Raw genomic sequence first — 25,139 nt, forward strand, 5'->3', positions numbered from 1 at the left:
AGGCTCTGAAGAGAAAACAAATCTGGAGCTCATTATTCTGGTTGGCACTGGTGTGATTGCCTTGTTCTTTTGGATGCTTCTTGTAATCATCCTCCGGACCGTAAAGAGGGTAATGAATTAAGATTCTCTACTGTCCATTAGTATTTGCCTGGCATGACAAATGAAAACTGACTGCAAGTCCTTTGTTTCAAGTCCTTCCCATTGTACTTATGTCAACAGACACATTTTCCCTTTCAATGCCATCAAACTGTTCCATGATTTACTAAGGATGTATTAATTTGGTTTTAATTGCAATTGCCCATAAAGAAAACATTCCTGTGCATTCTTTTCTTGTTATGAAGAAATTAATTAATTTTGATCCGTGTGAACACTCTTTGGGAAACGTGTGGGACTGTAGAACTGAACTGTAGTGTCCCTGCTGATCTCTGCTTCTTCAGTATTATACAGTAGTGGCACAAAGGGGCATTATTTTTGTCATTTATTTCACCTTTATGGAAAGTTAACCAGATGTGTTGTGTGTTTCCAGCCCAATGAAGGAGAACTCAAGGCTGGCTATTTATCAATAATTATGGACCCTGGTGAAGTACCACTTGATGAGCAGTGTGAAAGACTACTCTATGACTCAGTACAATGGGAGTTTCCAAGAGATCGCCTCAAATTAGGTAGGCTATTGTATTGTTTTTATTACTACAACTTTCCAACAAAAGCACATCAATATTGTAAAAAATATTGACTCGTCCTTATAATTCTTGCCCATCTGAGAAGTTTATACTGTGATGTCCACCATAAACCTAAACTCTTGGGAAAAAAGAACACACAAACATGAAAAAATATCCAAATTATATTATATATATTGCCACAGGTGGATGCTTTTCTTTATCATTCAGCTTGGCTGATTAAAAAAAAAAAAGAATGGATTCCTCGATCCACACATTTGAGGTAGATGAAGGAATCCTCCCAGCTGCTCTGTGTTGTATTCTGACAGTGAGACTCCTCCGCTGTCAGAGTACACCGATCTGCGCTGCAGTGCTGATCGAATGAAACATTTTCCTTATTCCCATTCAAAAAAAGCCAATTGTTAGATTGACTTCTCTCAAGCAGGAACTTGATTCAGCAAAAAATTCTGCCGGTTTTTGCTGAATCGGTCAAAGTTCAATCCGTCTTTGGCCAGCTTTACTGTGTTTGATTGGTTACATACAATTGAATACCAAGTGGCATGATTTTCAGTAACATTTAGCAGATTTAGTTTCAATTCGTATAGTGCAGCCTAAAAAAAAAAGTGGTTGTAAACCTCAGACATGAAATATGAGTTAAGCACATCCTTCTATACCATGTACTTGTCTTTTTCTAAAGCACTGAGTGTCTTTTCTCTCTGCTGCCTGGTTCCTCTGCTATCTGCATGAGTCACTTCTGACAGTTTTTTTTCTAACTCCAAGAGATAATTGGTGACAAGAAAGGAGGGCTCCAGCTGTGTAAATTGTTAGTTTTGGAAGGCTGTAGAGAAGGGAGAGCTGCAGATAAACATGTACAACTTATGTAGGAGGATTTGATTAATCTCTGTGTATGACCTGAGAATAGTCACTTCACTGGGGTATATGTTAGGGTTTACAACCACTTTAAGTGTGACGTAGAAATGGCATTTATGAAATACAACACTATACAGTACACTGTGTTTTTCCTTTATTATATCAAGTTGAGTATTTAGACCATGGGGTTGATTTACTAAAGGAGTACAGTCTGTTCACTTAGTAAAGTTCATGGTAACTTTGAAAAGTGTATTTTCATATTGCAAAGTTAATAATAGTAATAGGGTGAATCTGCTGAATTATGTTCAGGGAGAGTAACAAGAACAAGATTTTTGCCAGCACATGATTGGCTTATTGAAATAAACACATCTTTATCTTATTTACTAAGCTCAATGAACATTAGTTTTGCTAAGTCAATAATCTTTAATACTTTAGTAAATGAATCCCACTTTTCATATCAAATTCTACAAACAGTGATACCTCTGAGGCCACAATGCTATCCATGTCAGAGCTATGAGTTTATCCCACATACAACCAATGCAGCATTTATTCCTGTTTTACTAAATATTAAAAGATGTATGACTTGGATTCATTATTTTCGATGAAATTTACATTGTAAGGCTAAAATCCTTCCTTCTAATGAAATCTAATTTATAATATCTTGCATTACACAGGGAAACCCCTTGGCCGTGGAGCATTTGGGCAAGTTGTAGAAGCTGATGCCTTTGGAATCGATAAAACTGGCACTTGTAAAACAGTTGCAGTGAAAATGCTGAAAGGTAAATTTGAAAGTTCACAACCAATCTTAACAAAATGTTGGCTATTTTATATTTTATGACAGTATGTTCTTTTTTACAGAGGGAGCAACTGATAGTGAATACAGAGCCTTGATGTCAGAGTTAAAAATCCTCAGTCATATTGGTAATCACCTGAATATTGTGAACTTGCTTGGAGCCTGCACCAAACTAGGAGGTGAGGACTCCTCATTTCTTCTACCAGCTTTCTAGTTTTTTTATATCCTTCTCAGTGCTGAATGGGCAACTGCCAACCTACTCTCAAAGTAGCCTGACATAAATATTTTTTTGTGTTTCAACTTTGATTTTATATTTTGCATACAGTTTGGAAGCGTCAGCTTTGATTGCTTTTGGAGTCACAGTGTAGGATTTTACTTTGTTCCCTGTCCTATTGATCAATGTCTCTGAGACAGGAAATAAGAGTAATCTAGCAGGAACACAGGCAGCAATAAATACTGATACTCTAAGGCCCTTTTAACACGATCGGACCGATCATTTTTCAGGGGAACCTGATCTGGCCACTCATTCTCCTCTATGGAGAGGTGGATGTCAGCAGATATGTGTTTGCCATCCATCCAGCGGATCGGATGGGATCAGATGAAAATGGACTTGCTGTCCATTTTCATCCGATCTCCCCATAGAGGAGAGCCAGACTCTGACAGGCACATCTCTGCACAGTGAGCAGAGACGGACCTGCCATCCGCCTGCTCAGTGGGGATCAACGGAGCGATCCCCGCTGAGCAAGCGGAGTCCGCCGAGTGGATCCGCCCCTTGTGAAATGGGCCAAAGAGATTTACGAGGCAAAAAAATAAAATACTTTGCAAACAGTTTCTCATGATACGCTCATGTTTTAATTGCTTTTTTATTATACCGAAATTACCTGTTGATGCTGCCAGTTCCCTGTTTAGTAATGGAGCTCCAGTGCCAGGCTGACAACGCTATGTAGCTGCCATTGAAATCAATTATCCTTCAGCGTTGGCGGTACCTGGAAACTTCCCCACCTCTTGAGTATTCATTCAGACACGGCACCATTTGGGCGCTTCCTCTAATGCACCTGCGCTGTAATTCAGGAGGTAGCTACAATGGTGCCCAGTTTAAACCAGCCCCTCTTCCCGGTCTTACTTTGGCTTATAGTGAGAATTTGCTGTATCTCACTTTCTGCTTTATTTGTCAGTCACTTGAATATTCTCCACCTACTGCCCACAAAAGAAGGGACATACTGTACCTCGGAGGGTTTGTCATCATATGACTGCACATAAATATGGAGAAGTAGGAAATAGGAAAAATGTATTTAGCTTTATTGAATTGTTTTAATAATGAAATAACTGGAGAGGGCTTGAAGTGCAATGGAGACGTTGGTTGTATTTTGCCTTTCCTTCTACTGAAAATAGTTTTCATTGATGCTTTGATCTTCCTTAAAAAGATTTCCCTCGTGTCCTTTTTACCAATGACTGCTGTCACTGGGACTAAAAATGAGGGTCAATTCTACCCAATGGGTACACAGGAATATAAGCTTGCAAAGTTTTAAAGTCTTTTCCAACCCATCCAAATCAATGAACAAACAATGTAACTTGAACTTCATTTCAATGTCAATTATTTTAAAACGTCAATTCTATAATTGCACATACTACATGCTAGGTGGGATCAATGCAAAAAACACCACTGAAGTCCGTCATGTAGACTAGACTATATTGGACTGCTTTAAATATTCAAAGACTGCGAAGTACTCCTACAATCCATATTTAGGATTTTTATGTAATTATTATTTATGTTCTTTTGAGAGTTTTATCTTTTATGGTCGTGAGCAGCAGGTACCTGGCATGCGAGGTCGCAGAATAATGGTATAATGGTGCCCTAACACTAGTTAAATGGATAAGGTTTTTACTTTCAGTGAAGATTTAGCAGTTTTTGCTAACTCAATGAGGGACAGATTGGAGAGATAAGAATACAAAAAAGTTTCCATTTCTTTCTTACAGGTCCACTGATGGTAATAGTTGAATACTGCCAATTTGGAAACCTATCTGCATATTTAAGAAGTAAAAGGAATGACTTTGTTCTGTACAAGGTATTTATAAGTTAATGAAACACACAACATATTCTTTTAATCATTAAATGTGTTTACATTCCAAAGTGTTTCAGCCTTATTGTACTGAATTGCTGTAGATGGAGTGCTATTTGGCCTCCTTCCTGTCTCCGCTGTCTGATCCCACAGACAAGAGGCAGAATGCTGTTACATAGAAAAAAAATATATATACAGTAAATGCAGCCTTAGCACTGGGCAGCATTTTACATTTTAATATTAATGTGTCTACACATGAACAGAATGGGTATCTGTCCCATTAAAACTTTTTAATTAAGTTAAGCCATGTTCACTTATTGCTATTCTGATCTAACTTCATCAGTGTGGTGCTTGGAAGCATCCAATCTACACAGGGGAATAAAAACTACATTTTGTAATAATGTCTACATTATTACAAGAGATACACAAGGTCTGAATTTTGAGTGGGATGTTTGTAGACATTGTTGTCTTGGTATGGGTATGGATGAAAAGGAGATGTGTTTTGTCTTGATGGCTATATACAGTATATATATATATATGTGTGTACACGCATATGAACTTTTAATGGAATCCCAGTCTTAGTCTGTAGGGTTCAATATTGAGTTGACCCACCCTTCGCAGCTATAACAGCTTCAACTCTTCTGGGAAGGCTGTCCAAAAGTTTTTAGTGTGTCTATGGAAATTTGTGACCGTTCTTCCAGAAGCGCATTTGTAAGGTCAAGCATTGATGTTGGACGAGAAGGCCTAGCTTGCAGTTTCCACTCTAATTCATCCCAAAGGTGTTCTATCGGGTTGAGGTCAGGATTCCGTGCAGGCCAGTCAAGTTCCTCCAGCCTAAACTCGCTCATCCATGTCTTTATGGACCTTGCTTTGTGCACTGGTCCAAATCATTTGGTGGAGGGGGGGTTTATGCTGTGGGGCTGTTTTTAAGGGGTTGGGTTCGTTCCAGTGAAGGGAACTCTTAAGGTGTCGGCATTCCAAGAGATTTTGGACAATTTCATGCTCCCAACTTTGTGTGAATAGTTTGGGGATGGCCCCTACCTGTTCCAACATGACTGCTCACCAGTGCATAAAGCAAGGTCCATTAAGACATGGATAAGCTTTGGGATGAATTAGAGTGGAGACTGCGAGCCAGGTCTTCTTGTCCAAAATCAGTGCCTGACCTCACAAATGCACTTCTAGAAGAATGGTCAAACATTTCCATAGACACACTCCTAAACCTTGTGGACAGCCTTCCCAGAAGAGTTAAAGCTGTTGTAGCTGCAGATGGTGGGCCAATTCAATATTGAACCCTTCAGACTTAGACTGGGATGCAATTAAAGATCATGTGCGTGTACAAGCAGGCGTTCCAATACTTTTGGTAATATAGTGCACACACACACCCACTTAACCAGGACACCCACGTAACCCAGAAGGATGGGCGGATTTGCCGGGTCGGTGGCTTTGATTCTTTTAGCATGCATACTCTGCACTATTGCTTATCTTGGCTGTTTGAATTTGGCTGCTCCCTCTGCCTTGATGTTCTAAGCCCATTCCAATTGGTCTCTGGTAAGCAGAGCTGATATCGTTGGCAGATTGAGCACCTGCGGGGGATTTTGCACAGTTTATTTAATTTTATGCACCGTGTTACACTCTCTAAATGGGCCTGGTATTATCTATTATTATTTTTTTCATGTTTTGCATTTATTATTAATATCACTTAGTGCACTTTCTATAATATCCCAGGTATTTATTTTACTACCTGTATTACTTGGGACATTTTGTTATTATTTTGTACACATTCAAATTCACATTTGGATACTTTTTAGCCTCGGTTCACACTTATGCGATGCGGAAAGGCTGCGAATTCTCTGCCTGTTCCCGCATCGCAAACGCACCCCCGGCAGTTCACGCTGCCATATGCGATACGCTGGGGGTGTCAATGTAATGTTAACGACACCCCCAGTTTGATCACATATCGCAGTGCGATCTTGCAGTTCGCACAGGATCGGATCGCACAAGTGTGAACCGCTGTGCGATCCGATCCTGATGCGGCTGCAAAAAAGGGTCCCTGTACGTGTTTGCTGCGGGTGCGGTGCGAATTTAGCCATACAAAGTGTATGGCTAAACTCGCACCGCACAGCCGATCGCATGTAATGAAGGAGCAGTGCGCTCTGACATTACATGCGAACGCCGCAGCCGCATAAGTGTGAACCGGCTCTTAGAGTGATTAATTTATTATTGGTCACCCATTTGATCATTTAGCGCAGCTTGTTTATTTTTATGTGTTTTTGTGTTATCTCACTTGAAGCTGCTGCTTTCTTTGTTTATATTCATTAGCGCGGTTATACTTTTTGGGCAACCTTTATATTTCATGTATTCTGCTTACCACTTGGCCACTATTGGGTCCACATATTTTTCCCTGTACTTAGGAATAGAATATGATGTGAACAACATTTTTAGTGAACCTAAAGCTGGATACACACTATCCAACTTTTGTGGTTAGATTTCCTTCAGATTTACCTTTTCTATGTAGTGTAAGGGCCTGCCAGATTGCATACAAATTGAAAGTGTTTAGGTTTGACCTCATATTATATGATTTTGGTAAGTCTAAAGGAAAAAGTCTTCAGAAAATCTTATAGTGTGTATGGCCCAAAGTGCAGAATATTCAAAAATTTGAAGCCGTTATATTTTCCTGTTTTGCAGACCAAGTCTGTGAGGTACAGACAGGCCAGACAGCACTATGTGGAAACACCTAGGGATCTGAAGAAGAGACTGGACAGTATTGCCAGTAGCCAAAGCTCAGCTAGTTCTGGTTTTGCAGAAGAGAAATCTCTGAGTGATGTGGAGGAAGAAGAAGGTAAGACCTCTTTATTTGGCGAGGCTTAAAGTTTTTTATGCAATAACAGAAAAGGGATCTGGCGCCTAGGTTATCAATAGTTACAAGCAACAAGAAAAAAAAAGGGTTTATTTATTATTTATGACCGCTGCTAACTATCTGCAGGTACACCAAACATAATGAGAAAATCAGTCAGCACAGATCTACATTCCCCTAGTTGATGAATTGGGGATAATTAAATGAACTATCCCCTATTAAGAAACAATTTCTTTGTGCTCTATCCTAAAGTGCTAATGCAACTATTGTAAACAATTATTAGAAACAATCACTCTCATAAAGGAGTGATGAATAAGTGCCACCAGAAAAATAAATATATCATGTAAAAAAAAACAATCATAAACTATAAATTCATATGGTGCATGACAAATATATACTGTGAATCCAAAATCAAATGTCATAATAAACTGATCCAAATATCAGGGGCCGCAAAAATTGTCCCATATTTCGTAAAGTCCCAGACATAAGGAAATAAAGTGCAAAAAGTGCATGTAGCAATATTCAAAAATCTTCAACAGGCAAAGCTGTGCAAACACCCTGTGCAATCCTTCTACCGATCACCCCAACCTGACTCACCAGATGGAGTTGCTGGTAATGTTATAAACCAGCTTCAACACCTTCTATTAAAATGTCCAGCAGACCAGCTCTTAACTTTATAGTTGATATTCCCATCTTTATAATCAGGCTCTCTCATAGAGATGTATGGAGGTATGTAATTTTAAAAAGAAAGGAGAATCCACATAGCCTAAATCCATAAACACTATATCAGTTTATTTAAAAAAACACAATTGTATCACACACATTTTTTTGTGTCCATCCAACACTAAGGATCAAACTCTTTTTGTTAAAATGTATCCGCATCACCTCCATCACCTCCAGCTGTCACTCCAAAGCCGCGAGTGCGATTCTGACATGCACGGTGGTGTCCAATGTCTTAGCCCCGCCCGACTAGTTTCGTCATTCGACGTCCTCACAGAGCGGAAGTACGTTGGACACAGCCGCACCATCTTTACAGTGGTGAATCAACCCACTCACATTTGTGAATCCAAACAAGATATTCATTATAAAAACATTAGTTATTACATCAAATAGGAACATGACATCCACTTAATATATCCCTAATCTATCAAAACTTCATTAGCGTTTTATCAAAATGAGAGTTAGAGACCTATAGGATTGTCAACAGCATTCTATTTCTAATGGGATTTTTTCTTTTCTAAGTTGAAGAGGTTTGCAAGAACCAGCTCAGCATGGAAGACCTCATCTCATACAGCTTCCAGGTGGCCCGTGGCATGGAGTTTATGGCCTCACGTAAAGTAGGTGCTTCCTTTTTTTTCTGAGATCTTAAAGCTAAAAAATGATTGAAATAATTGGTTTACAGTGTTAATCTGAATGTTAAAGAACTTAATATAAATACCTGATCCTTCAAGGTCACCATAATGGAAATTTCAGCCACAGGCAACATTTTTTTAATGTTTTAAAAAATGTAGCCAAACTGTATTATTATAGTAAAATTCAAATAGAATATACTGCTGGGAGACTCAGCACCTCACTACTTGTGTTGCTACAGCTTCTGTTGGTGTTAGAAGATTCCAAATAAAGTAGGGCTAACATAAAATTTTCACAGGTACAACATCGTGGACAGTGAGGAGAAGTCCAGGAAGTTTAACCCGGTATATCTTTAAATTGTTACACTGAAATGCTCTGTGACCTTCTCCAAAACCTAAATAAAGTATATCTAAAGATTTCTTTAAAATTTGAAAAGAGTAGGAAATAGTTAAAATCATAGTCTTTTTTGTAGTCGGTGTCCCATTAGGGAGATTTCTATTCACTTTCTGTACCCTGACACAACAGAAAGTAATGGGAAATATCTCCAAAGTGAGGGGAAATCCCCGCTTAGACAGTTGCCATTTAAAAAATGTGTTCTATTTGGAAGATTTCTCTTCTGTTCTGGTAACAGTGGTAAATTATTGAATTTCCCCATCATTCTTTATCCAAGTGATATGGTTCCCCAGTGAAATAAAGGTTAATTTACTAATGGAGGGGATCATGATTACTTTTTAAAGTGGATTTTCACTTTGCAGGAGAATTTTTATTTAAATTAGTCATATGCAAGGACAATTAAAATAACTGGATTTTTGCTTGCACATGCAAGGAAAATTCAAATAACTGGATTTTTGCTTGCACATGACTGGATGATTGAAGTCCACTTCAATTATTTGCCAAACTAAGTGAAAATTCACGTAAAAAACAGCCTTATCTCTCAGGAGAAACACAGACAACAATAAAAACCCAACAGTGTTCTAACTCTTTCCTAAATGTATTTTGCTTTACATTGTATTTAATAGACATATATGAAAGTCTTCCTGAAACTGATATAAAATATGCAATTGCTACAAAATATGCTCTAAGGGTCGGTTCACACTGGTGCAATGCCAGACGTTGCATGTGATTCGCACGGCATTGCTGTGCAGATCACATGCGATGTGAATTTAGCCATACAAACTGTATGGCTGAATCCACATCACATTTGGACCAAACTCGTGTAGGACCTTTTTTTTTGTCTGCATCAGAAACGGATCGCATGAGTGTTAACACCCATGCAATCCGATTCCTGTCCGAATCCACATTTTGCACTGTGATCTGTAAATCGATCTTGGAGTTTCATTTACTTTGTAGTGACACCCTCAGCGGTTCACAGAGGAAGGGTGAACTGCCCGCGATTCAGGTGCAATGCCCACACTGGATTTGCAGGGTTCCCGCACCGCACCAGTGTGAACTGAGTCTAAAACAGAATGTTTTTTTTTATCTCAATTTAAATAAGTTGTAGACACAAATAGCTTAAAATTCTGTACTGCTGTTTTTACAGTGCATTCATCGGGATTTGGCAGCCCGTAATATACTTCTGGCTGACAACAACGTGGTTAAAATCTGCGACTTTGGCTTGGCACGTGATGTCTATAAAGATCCAGATTATGTACGGAAAGGGGATGTAAGTAATCACAGTTCTAGGATGTAATATCTCTTTTTGTAGTGTTATCTAGTTTTTCATTATTTGCTTCTAACTGCTCAACTTCCTCCTGAAGGCTCGTCTTCCTCTTAAATGGATGGCGCCAGAGACCATTTTTGACAGAGTCTACACAACACAAAGCGATGTGTGGTCATTTGGGGTTTTGCTATGGGAAATCTTCTCTTTAGGTGAGTCACACAAATATATTTCCGCCTTCGTGGAGGAAAATAAATGCAGAGGAAATCCGTGTGTTAATCTAACCATGATGCCAATCTAATGATTCATCATAGAAGTTGCTGGATGTAGTGTGCTATTAATTATTTCATTTTGTAGCCCTTTTACAGTTCATTTTTATTTGTATTGGCTAATTCGAACAAGTTGATTCAACTCCAGTCTGTGAGAACCATTATTATATGATTACTATATGATGTGCTGCCACAAACAATACTCGTGTATTATTTTTTTTTTTTTTGTGCCCTGAAGTGCATTGAGAGCATATTTAAAATGAATAGGTTCCTTCAACTTTACATTAACACAATACGCATTAACAAATGAATAAACAAACAAAACAAAAACGCATTTCCGCAACACAATCTGAATGGTCCTAAATGACCAACATTTTTCTTTTAGGTGGATCCCCATATCCTGGTGTCCAAATTGATGAAGATTTCTGCAGAAGGTTAAAAGAGGGGACACGGATGAGAGCCCCAGATTACGCAACTGTGGAAATGTAAGTCACCCATACAGCAGAAGGAACATCAAGTAAGCCTATCAGTAAAAAAATGGTTTCACCTACTGACTTGATTTTTTTGGCACCAGATATCAAACAATGCTGGACTGCTGGCAAGGAGATCCCCTACAGAGACCCACCTTTACTGAACTAGTGGAACATCTGGGAAATGTTTTGCAAAGAAATGTGCAATTGGTAAATAATTTTCTCTTGTTTTACCTCACTTAGACATATTTTCAAAAATTATCAATAGCATATAAAAAATCATAATTATGTCAGACATTAAGCATTTGCCCCAGGAATTTGGCGCCACGTTCCTTAACCACTTGCCGACTGCTCACAGTATATTTACTGCGGCAGTCAGCCCCTCACAGGCAGAGCGACGTAGGTCTACGTGGCTAGCCTGTGACGGTCTCAGGAGCGAGCGCGCGCCGCCGGAGCCGCGCTCCCGCGTGGTCACGGACCCCCCCGCGCGTGTGACCGGCGGACCCGATCGTCCGCCAGTCACTCACGATCATCGGTGGAGAGGGAGAAAGGCAGGTGGCTAATGTAAACAAGCCGCCTGTCATTCTCCCCGGTGTATGAATGATGATCATACGGTTCTACTATGTAGAACCGTTGATCACTGTTCATACATCTCAAGCCACAGCCAATCACAGTTAGAATCACGCCCCTGGGGACACACATAGCCCCTCCCTCTCAAAAAAAGTTAACCCCTTTACTGCCAGTGTAATTTTACAGTAACAGTGCATATTTATAGCACTGATTACTGTACAAATGTCACTGGTAACCCAAAAAGTGTCAAAATGTCAGTCAAGGCTCCGGTCTGTCCGCCGCAATGTCGCAGTACCGCAAAAAAAATCGCAGATCGCCACCATTTTGCGTTAACAAAAAATCAACAAAAATGACAAAAATCTTTCCCTTTGTTAGTAAACGCGATAACTTTTGCGCAAAACAACCAAAATACGCTTTTTGCAATTCTTTTTTTACCAAACATATGTAGCATAAAACAAATTGGCCGAAAATGTTAAAAAAAATTTGATTTTTACCTTTTTTTTTTTTTGGGAATTTCATATAAAAAAATGTGAAAAATATTGTTATTTTTGCAAAATTGACGCTCTTTTTTTGTTTATAGCGCATGATCAAAAAATCGCACAGGTGATCAAATACCACCAAAAGAAAGCTCTGTTTGTGGGAAAAAAAGGACGCCAAATTCGTTTAGGTACAGTGTCGCACGACCGCGCAATTGTCCGTTAAAGTCACGCAGTGCCGAATCGCAAAATAGGCCCTGGTCAGGAAGGGGGTAAAATCTTCCGGGGCTTAAGTGGTTAAAGGGGTTGTAAAGTCAGAAGGTTTTATATGCATTAAGATAAAACACCTTCTGTGTTCAGCAGCCCCCCCCCCTCAGCCCCCCCCTGAGCCTCGTCTCAATCCAGCATTGGCTCCTGCTGCTGTCATTTAAAGTCAGTTAGCCAATGAGGAGAGAGAGGGGCGGGGCTCCATGTCTGAATGGATACACAAAGCTGTGAATCGGCTTGGGTGCCCCCATAGCAAGCTGTTTGCTGGGGGCACCTAGAGGGAGGTAGGGGCAAGGAGAGCCAGCAAGGGACCCAAGAAGAGGAGGATCTAGGCTGCCCTGTGCAAAACCAACTGCACAGAGCAGGTGAGTATAATGTGTTTGTTATTTTTATTGAAAAAAAAAAAAAAAACTAGACTTTACAATCACTTTAATGAACTAGAAAAGGAGAATGTCATGGTGGGAGTTTTAACGGCACCAGAAAAACCATACAACTATAAAAAGTACAAAACGTTTATTATGCATAGTATTTAAAAGCAGACACAAAAGATTTAATTTAATCTTTTGTGGCTGCTTTCAAATACTATAAATAATAAACTTTTTGTACTTTTTATAGTTGTATGATTTTTCTGGTGCCGTTAAAATCCCACCATGACATTCTCCTTTTCTAGAACATTCAAAAAAGCAATTTAAGAACATAGAACTCTACCATGTGCCATTTGTAAGAGTTGCTTCCATTTTTCTTCTTAGGATGGAAAAGACTACATCCCAATATTAGTGACTTTGAACACTGAAGAAGATTCAGGTCTCTCAATGCCGACCTCACCTGTTTCCTGTATGGAAGGAGAGGATATGTGTGATGCAAAATTCCACTATGACAGCACAGCCGGAATACGGTACTGACCTAATTATAACCTGTATTTCCTACAAACATGACATATGTGGCAGAGCATTTTTTCACATTTATAATTTTGATTGCTGCCTCTTGTTTTTTTTTTTCTTTTTTTTGAGAAATCCACAAGTCAAAAAAAATATTATATTAAATCTTGACTTCAGCTAAAACATTTTATTTTGTTTTGCAAAAAGTGGGGACCAGTTGGAGCCACTGTAATGTTTTTATTACTGTCTGTGTTCCTGTTGGAGGGATTTCCTCCAGCGTGAGTGGGAAAAGGTTAGAAATTCTGACATAGCTTTTAATGCTGCCCGCGCCTTGTTATCTTGGTAGCTTTTTAATTTCTTGTAACACATACCAGTCAAAGTAAGTGAGGCATGAGCTCCCCAGCGGGATCACAGACAGAAATAAAAATAACACATTTTTTACTGTTTATCTATCCTAAATTAAAAAATGGCTGTAGTTAAGCTTTAACCACTTCCAGACTGCTCACGTTGCTGTTACTGCATTAAAGTGGCAGCCCTCTGTCTAGTGACGTAGACCTACGTCGCTGGATACCTCCATGTCTCGGCGGCGCCGCACGCACCGCCGGAGGCTCGCTTTCGCTGTGTTTAGACACAGCGGGAGTCGGCCCGGAGGAGGATAGACGGCGATCACCACCTCTCTTCCCCGATCGTCGGGGAAAGAGTGAGAAAATCCTCCCGCTTGTGTAAACAAAGCAGGCGGATCTCCTCTGTGACAGACAGGGACAGATCACAGGATAGCTGAACCTACGATCTCTGTCACAGAAACCCCTCCCCCCACACACGTCAGTAAGCATGAGGCACACATTTAACCCCTTGATCACCAACAGTGTTAACCCCTTCCCTGCCAGTGTCATTATTACAATAACAGTGCATATTTTTAGCACTGATTACTGTAGTAATGTCACTAGTCCCCCCAAAAGTGTCAAAAATGTCAGTTAGGGGTCCGATCTGTCCGCCGCAATAGCAGATCGCTGACATTACTGGTAAAAAAAAACAAAAAAAAACAATAAAAATGACAAATCTATCCGGTAGTTAGTAACTTTTGCGCAAACAAATCAAAATACGCTTATTGCGATTTTTTTTACCAAAAATATGTAGCAGAAAACAAATTGGCCTAAAATTTAAAAAATTTTGATTTTTCATTTTTTTGGGGGGGATGTTATATATCAGAATGTGAAAGATATTGTCTTTTTTTCTCAAAATTGTCGCTCTTTTTCCAAAAATTAAAAATCGCACAGGTGATCAAATACCACCAAAAGAAAGCTCTATTTGTGGGGGAAAAGGGATGTAAATTTAATTTGGGTACAGCATTGCATGACTGTGCAATTGTCCGTTAAATTAACACAGTGCCAAGTTGCAAAATAGGGCCTGGTCAGGAAGGGGGTAAACTCTTACAGTCTTAAATGATTAAAAATACCCTCATTGAGAATTTTTTTGTCAAAGACATGTAGCTAAATACATTTTGGCCTAAATATATGACAAAAATTGAATATATTGGATATTTTTTAACTGTCAAAGTAGAAAATGTACATTTTTTGCAAAATTTTCGCTATTTTTATATTAATGTTGCAAAACATAAGAAGAGCAGAGGTGATCAAATAACTACCAAAAGAAAGCTCTGTTTGTGGGAAAAAAAGGACGTAAATTTTGTTTGGGTATATCATTGCATGACCGCGCAATTGTCAGTTAAAGTCGCCCAAGTTGAAAAAAATGGCCTGGTCATTAAGCAGGAAAATCCTCCGGTCTTAAAGTGGTAAAGATAATTTGCATTGGGGAGCTATGTAGGCTGCTGTTGTTGACAGCCCCTTCTAAAAATGCAGTTCCCCTTTCTGTTATAATGATCCAAAGGCTTCAAAACTTTGGGAGCCAGAGACCCAGGACAGAGAAAAAGTATGCAAATTAGATGAACTGCTTTCAGTTTGAGCTTCATGGACTAAATTTGTCTTTTAATTCCTGTCCCCATGACTGTAACTTTAACCTTTCTAGCGGTATTCCCGAGCGTGACTCGGGGTTACATTTCAGAGCCAAAAGCGGTAACCCCGAGCCACACTCGGGGTAGCGCTAGGAAGATCGCTGGATCCTGGAAGAGGTTTTACTTGCCTTTTCTCCGGGATCCAGCGAAGTATGCGGGCGGTATGCGGCGGCGGAACTCTCTCCCGATCGTCTGCGAGCCCCGGCTTCCGTCTCCGGCGACGTGACATCCGCCGGGGGGTGGAACCGGCGGCAAATTCAAATGTAAAACACACCAAACACACTGATACCATTCAAAATAAAATAAAATCACATTACATTGCCCCCCAGTGCCCTTTCCTGCAGTTTTACTGTACTTTTTATGTTAATATATGTATATATATATATATATATATATATATATATACATATACCTATACATATATATATATATATATATATATATATATATATATATACGTAATTCTTGTGAATGAGCAGCCCAAACCAACTGTATACATTATATATATATATATATATATATATATATATATATACATACATAATATATGTATACATATATATATATATATATATAATAAATGTATACAGTTGGTTTGGGCTGCTCATTCACAAGAATTACATGCAAAATAATGGTACCGCTTTCAGCACCTAAAATCCAAAAGAATCATACCGCCAGGGAGGTTAATAATTGATCTGTTCTATAATCATACAGGGTGTGCAGGCAATGGCGGATCATATTTAGTTTGCATTTAATTGCTCTTTTAAAATATATCTAACATCATTTATTGTCTACAGGATAATCCAAAACACAAAGAGAAATAGCCGACCTGTCAGTGTGAAGACATTTGACGATATCCCTGTAGAGCCCACAGTGAGAGTAGTCCTGGATGTAAGGATGATTTTTATTGGCTGCAGGCTGATTCATATATTACAATATTCTTTGAATTGTCTACCAAGTATTAAACCTTTTGTTCATATTTTAGGACAACCAAACAGACAGTGGGATGATACTTGCATCAGAAGAGTTGAGGACACTGGAGAACACACAAAAGGAAGCACAGTTATTTAGGTAGATTAAATGACTTTTACTTTATTACATTTGGCCTCATTTCACACTTTTATTTGGTAAGAACTGTTTTGTGTTGCTCCACATTTACCTGCTGAATTCTAAACTCTTTTCTCCAGCTGTTTTCCAGCTGAATTCTAAACTCTTTTCTCCAGCTTTTTTACAGCTGAATTCTAAACTCTTTTCTCCAGCTGTTTTCCAGTTTAAATTTTAATCGGATTGGTGGTTATTAGGCAACATGAATGGTTCTTACTTTACACCAATGAAAAGTTTGACTGAAAATGATCAGTAACTACAATATGATTTCTTTGACCTGCTGTTAAATTGATATCACCCAGAATTATATTCTGGCCCTTAACCGTCAGCATGGTTGTATTTTTGATTTTCTCAGTTCAGGTTTGACAAGTGAAAAATGAACTTTCTTTTTCACAAGTATCAGTTTCTTTCTGTATTCCTCAATCCATTTAATTTCAGTTCAGGGCTAATTCTAGCCGTAAGCATGTCCTTTCAATGTCAGATGCTTTCAAGCAGTGGGGCTAGTTTTAAGATTTTTGGTGAATGTAGGAATCAAAAATGGCTGCGTATCCAAAATTTATATTTTGGTTTTGGCTATTTGCTGTAGTGTTCACCTATATCTCTCAGAGACTCTATTTGTGAGATATCTGCGTTGATCCCTGGGTCTGCACACCAGTTGTGTTGTTTATGGGGGCTCTTGCCATCCCTGTTTTTGTTTTTATTTTAGTGATTTTTTGAAAAAAATGTAGCAGGAAGTGCTGGAACAAGCAAAGCTGGACAGGAACAGCCATATTTCCCAGGTGGACAGAAACACAATAACACAGTATGAGATTGTTGTGACATTTTTGTTTGATAGACAGAAACAGAGTCAGGAATTATTACAGGAAGATCTTGCTGTTAGTGTATCTAAGACATACAGTTTAATAAGTAGTATACAGTATATAATAAGACAGGGGCTCACATAGCCCACCTGGTTCAACCTTTGGCTTAAATATCAGTTTTAGTAGGCTGACACTTCAAAGGCTATGTCCAGCTTTCACAAAAACAATGCATATATATTTGCAGAAAAAATTTGCATTTTTTATAGTTTTTTTGCAACTTGGTCTGCAAAGCATTTCAACAGTGATCGGTGGATCGCGGTGGCAAAGCCAGGCTTGTGCAGACTCTTCCTCCGTTCCAAGGTAGGGACTTTCAGTTAGAGAGCTGTAGAAAGTGTCAATTGATTATGAATGCGGTTATCACATTTTCACCATGTTACACCCTAAATACTGGTGTAACAAGTAACATGGTCCAAAAGTCTTTAACTCCTTGGCAGCAAGTTTGCTGCCTACATAGTTCAAAATCTATAAAAATGTTGACTGTTTCCAAAAAAAAAAAAAAGAAATCTGTATAGTCAGCTCTCATTGAAAGAGCTGCCTTTTTTGTGGCTAACCTAAATCTGGAATTTTTAAATGCCTGGACCCAGATAATGGCCATTCATAATTCTTGACCATTACTTTATGAAAAACTATACTTTGAGTTAATTTTTAAATTTGCAATGGCCTACCAGTATTGTTGAAAAAATTAGAAGTTACAATATGAATATTACATTTTGTGTGTTTAGACTATTATTTGTCTATAGTAATCAGCATTCAGGTGTTATGGCTCCATTGTAGAGAATATATTGTACCACTGAACTAGAGCTGCACGATTTATTGTAAAAAAATTGTGATCTTAATTCAACTCCCCTCAGGATCCTAATTCAGCATTTCCATGATTCATGTAACAAGTGCAGGGCAGTTCTCTGCTCACAGCTGTCAAAAAAAGCAGCAGAGTTTTTATCACAACATTGCTCAGTGCTGAGAGATAAAAAGAAACATTGTATCATTTGGTACTTTTAGAGATCAAAGGGATGAACTTTGGTCTGCAAATTAGGTCAGTTTAACCTCCTAAAGACTAAGCTTTTTTCTGACACTTGTTGCTTACAAGTTAAAATCAGTATTTTTTACTAGAAAATTACATACCAAACATTTTATATATATATATATATATATATATATATATATATATATATATATATATATATATATATATATATTATATATATATATATATATATATATATATATATATATATATATATATATATATATATATATATATATAATTAGAAAAAACCCTAGAGAATAAAATGGCGGTTGTTGCAATATTTTATGTCACACTATATTTGCGTAGCGGTCTTTCAAACGCAAAAATACATTTCAATTAACTTACACTTCAATTAACTTAAAAAAAACTAAACAGTAAAGTTAGCACATTTTTTTGTATAATGTGAAACATGATGTTACGCTGAAAATTGTGAGAGAATTGTAATCTTTATTCTAAGCAAAAAATGTGTGATTCTCATTTTATCCAGAATCGTGCAGCTCTACACTGAACAGTTTTGCACAGAAACTCTACAGTGTACTACCAACAGCATCACTAGTGGTACATGTTGTACCCAAGTCCTAGCTGTGACAAATTTAATTACACTAATAAGCTATACTTACTTCTTTAATATTTGCTATGGTCTTACCACTCAAAAAGGTCGTTTTGCAAAGTTTAATGATTTAGTATTTTTGGACATAGCACACTGTTTAATAAACCTGAACTGCAGTCACAAATATTGTATTTCTAATTCATTTTAGTATTCTGATGCCAAGTAAAAGCAAAGAATCAGTCACATCTGGATCCTCAAACCAAACCAGTGATTACCAGTCTGGATACCACTCAGATGACACAGAAACTGCACATGACACTAATGAAAAAACACAGCTGCTAAAAAGGGAAAGTTCACTTGATATCTGCTACATGGAAAAAAAAACACCTCAAGCTGTTATCGAACTGAGCACTGAGGTATAGACACTCAGAACTGTTATCCTCACATAATGCACTAATAGAGACTGAAATTATGAAAATCTACTCTACATGAGTGCCGTTGAAGGACAGTATTTCAGTTCTCTACAGAACTAAGTCCCGTGGATGTTTCAGTATCAAGTCATGAATGGCTTGGTCTTAAACGTATTGACAATTCGATATTTTTATACTCTTATAGAAACTCGGTATGGATCATTGGGAGCCATATGTCATATCTGGATATTAAGTGACTCCCAACTAGATTTCTTGAAGACTAGTGAGGCTGGCAGTGTACGTGTATGACTTCTATCAATGTCAAGCCCGGGAACAGTGAGACTGGCAGTGTACGTGTACGCCTTCTATCAATGCCAAGCCTGGGAACAGTGAGACTGGCAGTGTACGTGTATGCCTTCTATCAATGCCAAGCCCGGGAACAGTGAGACTGGCAGTGTACGTGTACGCCTTCTATCAATGTCAAGCCTGGGAACAGTGAGACTGGCAGTGTACGTGTATGCCTTCTATCAATGCCAAGCCTGGGAACAGTGAGACTGGCAGTGTACGTGTATGCCTTCTATCAATGTCAAGCCTGGGAACAGTGAGACTGGCAGTGTACGTGTATGCCTTCTATCAATGCCAAGCCTGGGAACAGTGAGACTGGCAGTGTACGTGTACGCCTTCTATCAATGCCAAGCCTGGGAACAGTGAGGCTGGCAGTGTACATGTACGCCTTCTATCAATGCCAAGCCTGGGAACAGTGAGGCTGGCAGTGTACATGTACGCCTTCTATCAATGCCAAGCCTGGGAACAGTGAGGCTGGCAGTGTACGTGTATGCCTTCTATCAATGCCAAGCCTGGGAACAGATCTACAGTTGTTAACAGCAGTATTGAACTATAAACAGACACATCCAGACCATCACTGATGGAACTGTACTGGGTTCCATGGAAATCTAAATATGATAATAATGTTATATGCAGAATTTTGGATGCTATCGACATGTAATTGTATACCTGATTACAGATATGCCACATCTAGTCCAGTATTCAATGAATACATTTTACAATACTGTGTATCCTTGTTTGAGACAATTGTACAAAATTGTTTCATAAAGGAAACAAAATAAACTTCAGTTTGTGGCCCTATTTAAAGCTTCTTTTGATGGCACAAAACGTACATCTTGATATTTGTGCTGCAAATCTGAGATTATCGCAACCATGAACCTTGTATCACGTATTTTATACAAAGCCTGTTTGCACTGAGCTAGTGGTCCACAAGAAACGTTGAAAGTCTCATTTTGACAGGATAGCCTAGTCAAATGTTCACTATTGATCTCAGTTGTAGAATAAGCACAATTGTATGTCACTTAAAGAACAGGAGTCAATAAATAATACACTGGCTACATGCTATATATTAGTTGCCAAAGCTTAGTCTATTAATGATGTTTTTTGCCTATGCATTCTGTATTATAATAATACACAATAAGTCAATTAGAGATATGTAAGATATAGCGCTAACTTTGCAGTAACTGTTTTGTTTAATGTTTTCAAAAATATAAACCTGGCACCTTAATACTATGCAAGCTCAGTTTTTACAGATTTACTGGTCTAAAGAAGTGTTTATCACCCATTATGCACCACCTTATACCGTCACCAAGAACCTCCTTGGGTGACATTGGATATTGTCTCACTAGGGGGCAATACAAACGGTTCAACATCTAATTATGTACACTTAGTACGAAACTGAGATCTGTGCCTTTTTTTTTACTGCCACATTCTTAGGGTAGATCTATGAAAGGGCTAGAACATATTTAAAGTAAAAATTCAAGTGCAAAGAAAATTTAAAACGGAGGATTTTTTTCTTGTACATGATTGGTTAAATTAAATCAGAAGAGCTTCACCTCATTCACTAATCCATTGAAAAAAATTCAAAGTGAACAGTCTACACTCCTTTATTAAATCAATCCGACACACAAACACTTATCGAATGTAGTGTTAACACTAATAGAGATCAAATAAATTGTATATAGCTTGTAATTATTTTCTTGTAAAGTCAATTAGAACATAGCGTTGTACTTATTTATAGCACAACGTAATGGAAACAAATGTAATATATGTTATTTATAACTATTTGTACCACAGTGTCTTATTTTTGTATTAAGATAAACAAATTTTAAATTTACATCATCAATAGCTGTGATGTATTTTTATTTCATTTCCTTTGAGGAATTCTAGGTGCCTGGCTTAAAGTGAACCTGTGGCTAGGCTATGGGCATTCACATGTTCACATATTTTTATCTTCCCTTGTTACCCCCACCCAGCATTGACTAACCAGCTGCTACTCTCTAATGTAAGCACAGAACAGGAGCTCTGGGAGGAGGGGAGAGGGTGAGCTGCTGAGAGAATTACCTGAAATACTTCAGTATCCCTGCTGTGAACTGTGAGAAATATTTACTCCACAGTGCTTACAGCTGAAGGGTTAAGTGAGGGCTTGGTTTAAGGTTTATGGTTTATATACTGCTTGTTAAGACTGTGTAAATACATGCATGTCCATAATCTAGCCACAGTTTACCTTTAAAGAATAAGTTAACAATTATATGTTTGTGCATGTATTGAAATGTTGAGTGGTGAATGCATGATGGCTGCATTGATAGATGCAGTCATGCTTTTAACATTGGCTGTGTATTGAGTATACCTTTATGTGTTCCAAATGCAGAGCATTTTTCCTGTAGATTTGTGCCCCCTGCACCAATTACCAAATAAATGTCTGTACAATGCATACAGTCCCTATGCAAAAAGGGAGATGCATCTTTTCACCACAAGGGAAAGCACCAACATATAAATGTGTAGAAACTCACATTTTTAAAGTTCACCAATAAGTCTACAATAAAATTGGGGTATTACAGTTGAAGACATTTGAAATGAACTGTTGATTGTATATATAGAAGGAACCTCTTTTCCCTATGCAGAGGAGGCTCGGTGACTGTAAAAAACCTGTTACAGAGCATCTAAAATGTTTGTTACCTAATATATGGCTCTACTCAGCTCAATGTATGAACTGTAAAATATTATATTGATGAATGTTATTGGTACACCGAATTTGTAGAACAATTTTATTTTAACTTTATGGTCAATATATGTTGAGCGAATGAATGTGTTGACATGCTGCATATTAGCTAATGGATGAAAAAGCCATAAAAACTCTCAATACAGATTTCAGATAAGCTATTTAATGCATATTTAGATCGACTTTCTTTTGTTATTTTTTTAATTATGTAAGATGTATAATTAGTTTGAATTTAAAGATGGAATAAACTATTTTTACAAATAATGGTTCCTGACCTGTTGATGTGCAATGTGCATGGTATACAGTCATTGCTGTATAAATTACAATATACCAGTGAAATGATATTTAGCCTTTAGTTCATTTATTAAACTTAAAGAACACCTATAAACGTTGATTGTTGTACCTTTTTGAACTTGTAAGATGCAATATATATATATATATATATATTTATTTAATAGTTTTTTTCGGGGGGGGGGGGGATATAGGTTTTACGGATTACAAGGAAAATCAGTAGGTGTAAAGTGGCAAGACTAATTACAACTTTTAATTTAAAAGTTAATGTTGGTCATGTTCCTACAACCTCCCAAGCCTCTTTATCCACTAATGGTATAGTCAGCCTTAAAGCAGAACTCCTGTTTGCAAAACTGATCTACCACAGACTGTGCTAATCTGATCTAGCAAAGACTGCTGTTTTCTATCATGACAGCTGCTTTTAATGCATGCAATCATCCTCTACAAATCGCTCGCTGTGGCTTTAATTAAAATTCTGTATGTACAATAGTACTGAAGTTCTGCTTTACGATTAATAGGAAGACTTGGGACATGGAAAGAGGCTAGACTATACATACTTTAAAGCAAAAGTCTTGCTTGGTTTTGCCACTGAAACTTCCCATTTCTACTACTGGTCCACCACTTGGATAGCCAGCCTTAAAGTGGAAATAAACTACAACCTCCATTGATGCAATCCCCAGCACCCAACCTTACCTATTGATGAAATTAACATGCCAAGATGCTTAAAATGATCATCTACACACGTATCTTTTAATGGCAACCCTCTGAAGCCCCATCTGTTATCACGATTTCTATCCATCCGGAAAGTTGAAGATGTGGATGTGACATTAGTCTCTCCCACTGGTCTATACCCACTGTGGATCTGCCAGTAACCCACCTTAACAGGGTGAGCGGAAAAAAAAGAAAGGCAAGAGAGTGCCTCTAAGTGTAATATTTAATGCAAGTAAGACAATCAGCCAAATAAAAACTCACGTAGAGTACAGGTTCAAACAGCTCATATAAGGGTGATGATCCAGCAGCAGAAGGATCCATTCCTCCAGTCCAGATGGATGTAATGCCGCTGTGTAACAGGTAGCTCGTGAGCGAGGACCGAGTGTTTCCGGGTAGTAGCTGGGTGGATGGCAGTGTGGAACGCAGCGCCGACTGGCGTGTGACTTCACCAATGGGAAGGAGACACAATGCATTTCAGAGCATGTGCAAGGCCTGTACAGAGCATGCGTGCTCCTTTCTCAAGTGCCCTTAGTGTCTGCTCATCACTCACAGCCTGATTTACAGGCTCTGCTTATTTTAATGGATATTTTTATGGATTTTAATGGATATTGTCATGGACTTTATAAACTTTTATTTTACTAATCAATATGATTTACCATCTTAAGCGCTAGCATTTCATCTTTTTTTCACCTTAACAGAGAAATCACTAAAGCCAATAGAGTGTTTTCTAACCTTTAAGGATTCAATTGACCAACAGCTAGAATCCCTCCCAAAGCACTCTGTTTAAGGGGTGGTAGATGCTGTATCCAAGGAGCACCTGCCTTGCTTTGTCTAGGATGTCTAAGGAAAGGAGTCCCATCCTCTTTCACCTACTCCTGAGTCTGAAAGCAAGAAAACTGCTTAGCTCTCAGAGACTGCATTAGCATGAAGATGTGTCCCAATTTTTCCATTTGGGAGGATGGCTGCTAATTCTTGTGGATCCTTGGGTAGTTTGACCTTCAGCCAACCAGATGCAGGGACCGCCCCTTTAAGTTTGCAGGATAATCTCTTGCCCCTGGCACTCTCTTCAGCTGCTCACCCTTTACTCCCATGCCACTGTACAAATAACCAGACATTCCCTCTGCTGCCTTGGGGGTCTCCTAATCCCAGGGGTTATTGCTCTTACTCAGATTTGACCTTATGGGTTGTGCCCCACCCTTGCTACCACCTTCTCCCTCAGGACAATACTTTTGCTTTGGACCATGTAGGGTCAGAAATGGTACCTGGTACCCATTAACCACTTCTGGGCCGGAAGGATTTGCCCCCTTAAAGACCAGGCCATATTTTGCGATTCGGCACTGCATTATTTTAACGGACAATTGCGCGGTCGTGCGACACTGTAACAAAATAAAATTGATGTCCTTTTTTTTTCCACAAATAGAACTTTCTTTTGGTGGTATTTGATCACCTGTGCGATTTTTTTTTTTTGCGCTATAAATAAAAAAAAGCGACAATTCTGAAAAAAAAAACAATATTTTTCACATTTTGCTATATAACATTCCCTCAGTGGCTTGATCGCTCAGTTTGCCAGTCAGACAGCTGTTAAGGATTTTTCTCCTCATCTTTGGTGGCTTCCTCTCTATGCGTTATTATTGCCTTCTGTGCTACATTCTAGATTTACACAACTAGTGGTTGCTTCTACATCACGGAATCCCTCCATGATCTAGTCTCCTGGTTCAGACACAATGGGAACACCATATAGGTACTGGCGTGTATTCATCACCAAAGAGGAATACTGCAGGAGTCCTTCCTGTACCAAGAGAGGTAATTTGGTTCCTATTGTAGATGATACTATTGGTCTAAAGGCCCGTACACATGAGTGTAAATTCGGCCGGGAATTTTCGTCCGGCGACCGATCTGCCGATTTTCGGCTTGTTAGAATGGTGCTCTCGACAACCG

At 38.5% G+C, this 25,139-nt stretch overlaps 1 protein-coding gene across 2 annotated transcripts in view; it reads left to right on the forward strand.

Annotated features, from left to right (window-relative positions):
* KDR (kinase insert domain receptor) overlaps window positions 1–20,951 on the forward strand; it is a 54,695-nt gene extending 33,744 nt beyond the window's left edge. The window contains exons 16-31 of one of the 2 annotated variants that reach the window (XR_014224869.1): window positions 3–109; window positions 527–662; window positions 2,201–2,305; window positions 2,385–2,498; window positions 4,297–4,385; window positions 7,065–7,218; window positions 8,476–8,570; window positions 10,124–10,246; window positions 10,341–10,452; window positions 10,895–10,994; window positions 11,084–11,189; window positions 13,042–13,187; window positions 15,979–16,072; window positions 16,167–16,252; window positions 18,931–19,420; window positions 19,951–20,951. Coding sequence is in view for 1 of the 2 variants with exons in the window: in XM_082244168.1 (XP_082100294.1) it covers window positions 3–109; window positions 527–662; window positions 2,201–2,305; window positions 2,385–2,498; window positions 4,297–4,385; window positions 7,065–7,218; window positions 8,476–8,570; window positions 10,124–10,246; window positions 10,341–10,452; window positions 10,895–10,994; window positions 11,084–11,189; window positions 13,042–13,187; window positions 15,979–16,072; window positions 16,167–16,252; window positions 18,931–19,144 (1,781 nt within the window). In the remaining variant the exon portion in view is untranslated. Of the gene's footprint in view, window positions 1–2; window positions 110–526; window positions 663–2,200; window positions 2,306–2,384; window positions 2,499–4,296; window positions 4,386–7,064; window positions 7,219–8,475; window positions 8,571–10,123; window positions 10,247–10,340; window positions 10,453–10,894; window positions 10,995–11,083; window positions 11,190–13,041; window positions 13,188–15,978; window positions 16,073–16,166; window positions 16,253–18,930; window positions 19,448–19,950 lie in introns of those variants that run through there. The other variant, XM_082244168.1, reaches the window with a different exon arrangement.
* Window positions 20,952–25,139: the final 4,188 nt, after the last annotated feature.

Source organism: Pelophylax lessonae, assembly GCF_965119305.1.
Source record: "Pelophylax lessonae genome assembly, chromosome: 1".
In the NCBI taxonomy this organism is placed as follows: Eukaryota; Metazoa; Chordata; class Amphibia; order Anura; family Ranidae; genus Pelophylax; species Pelophylax lessonae.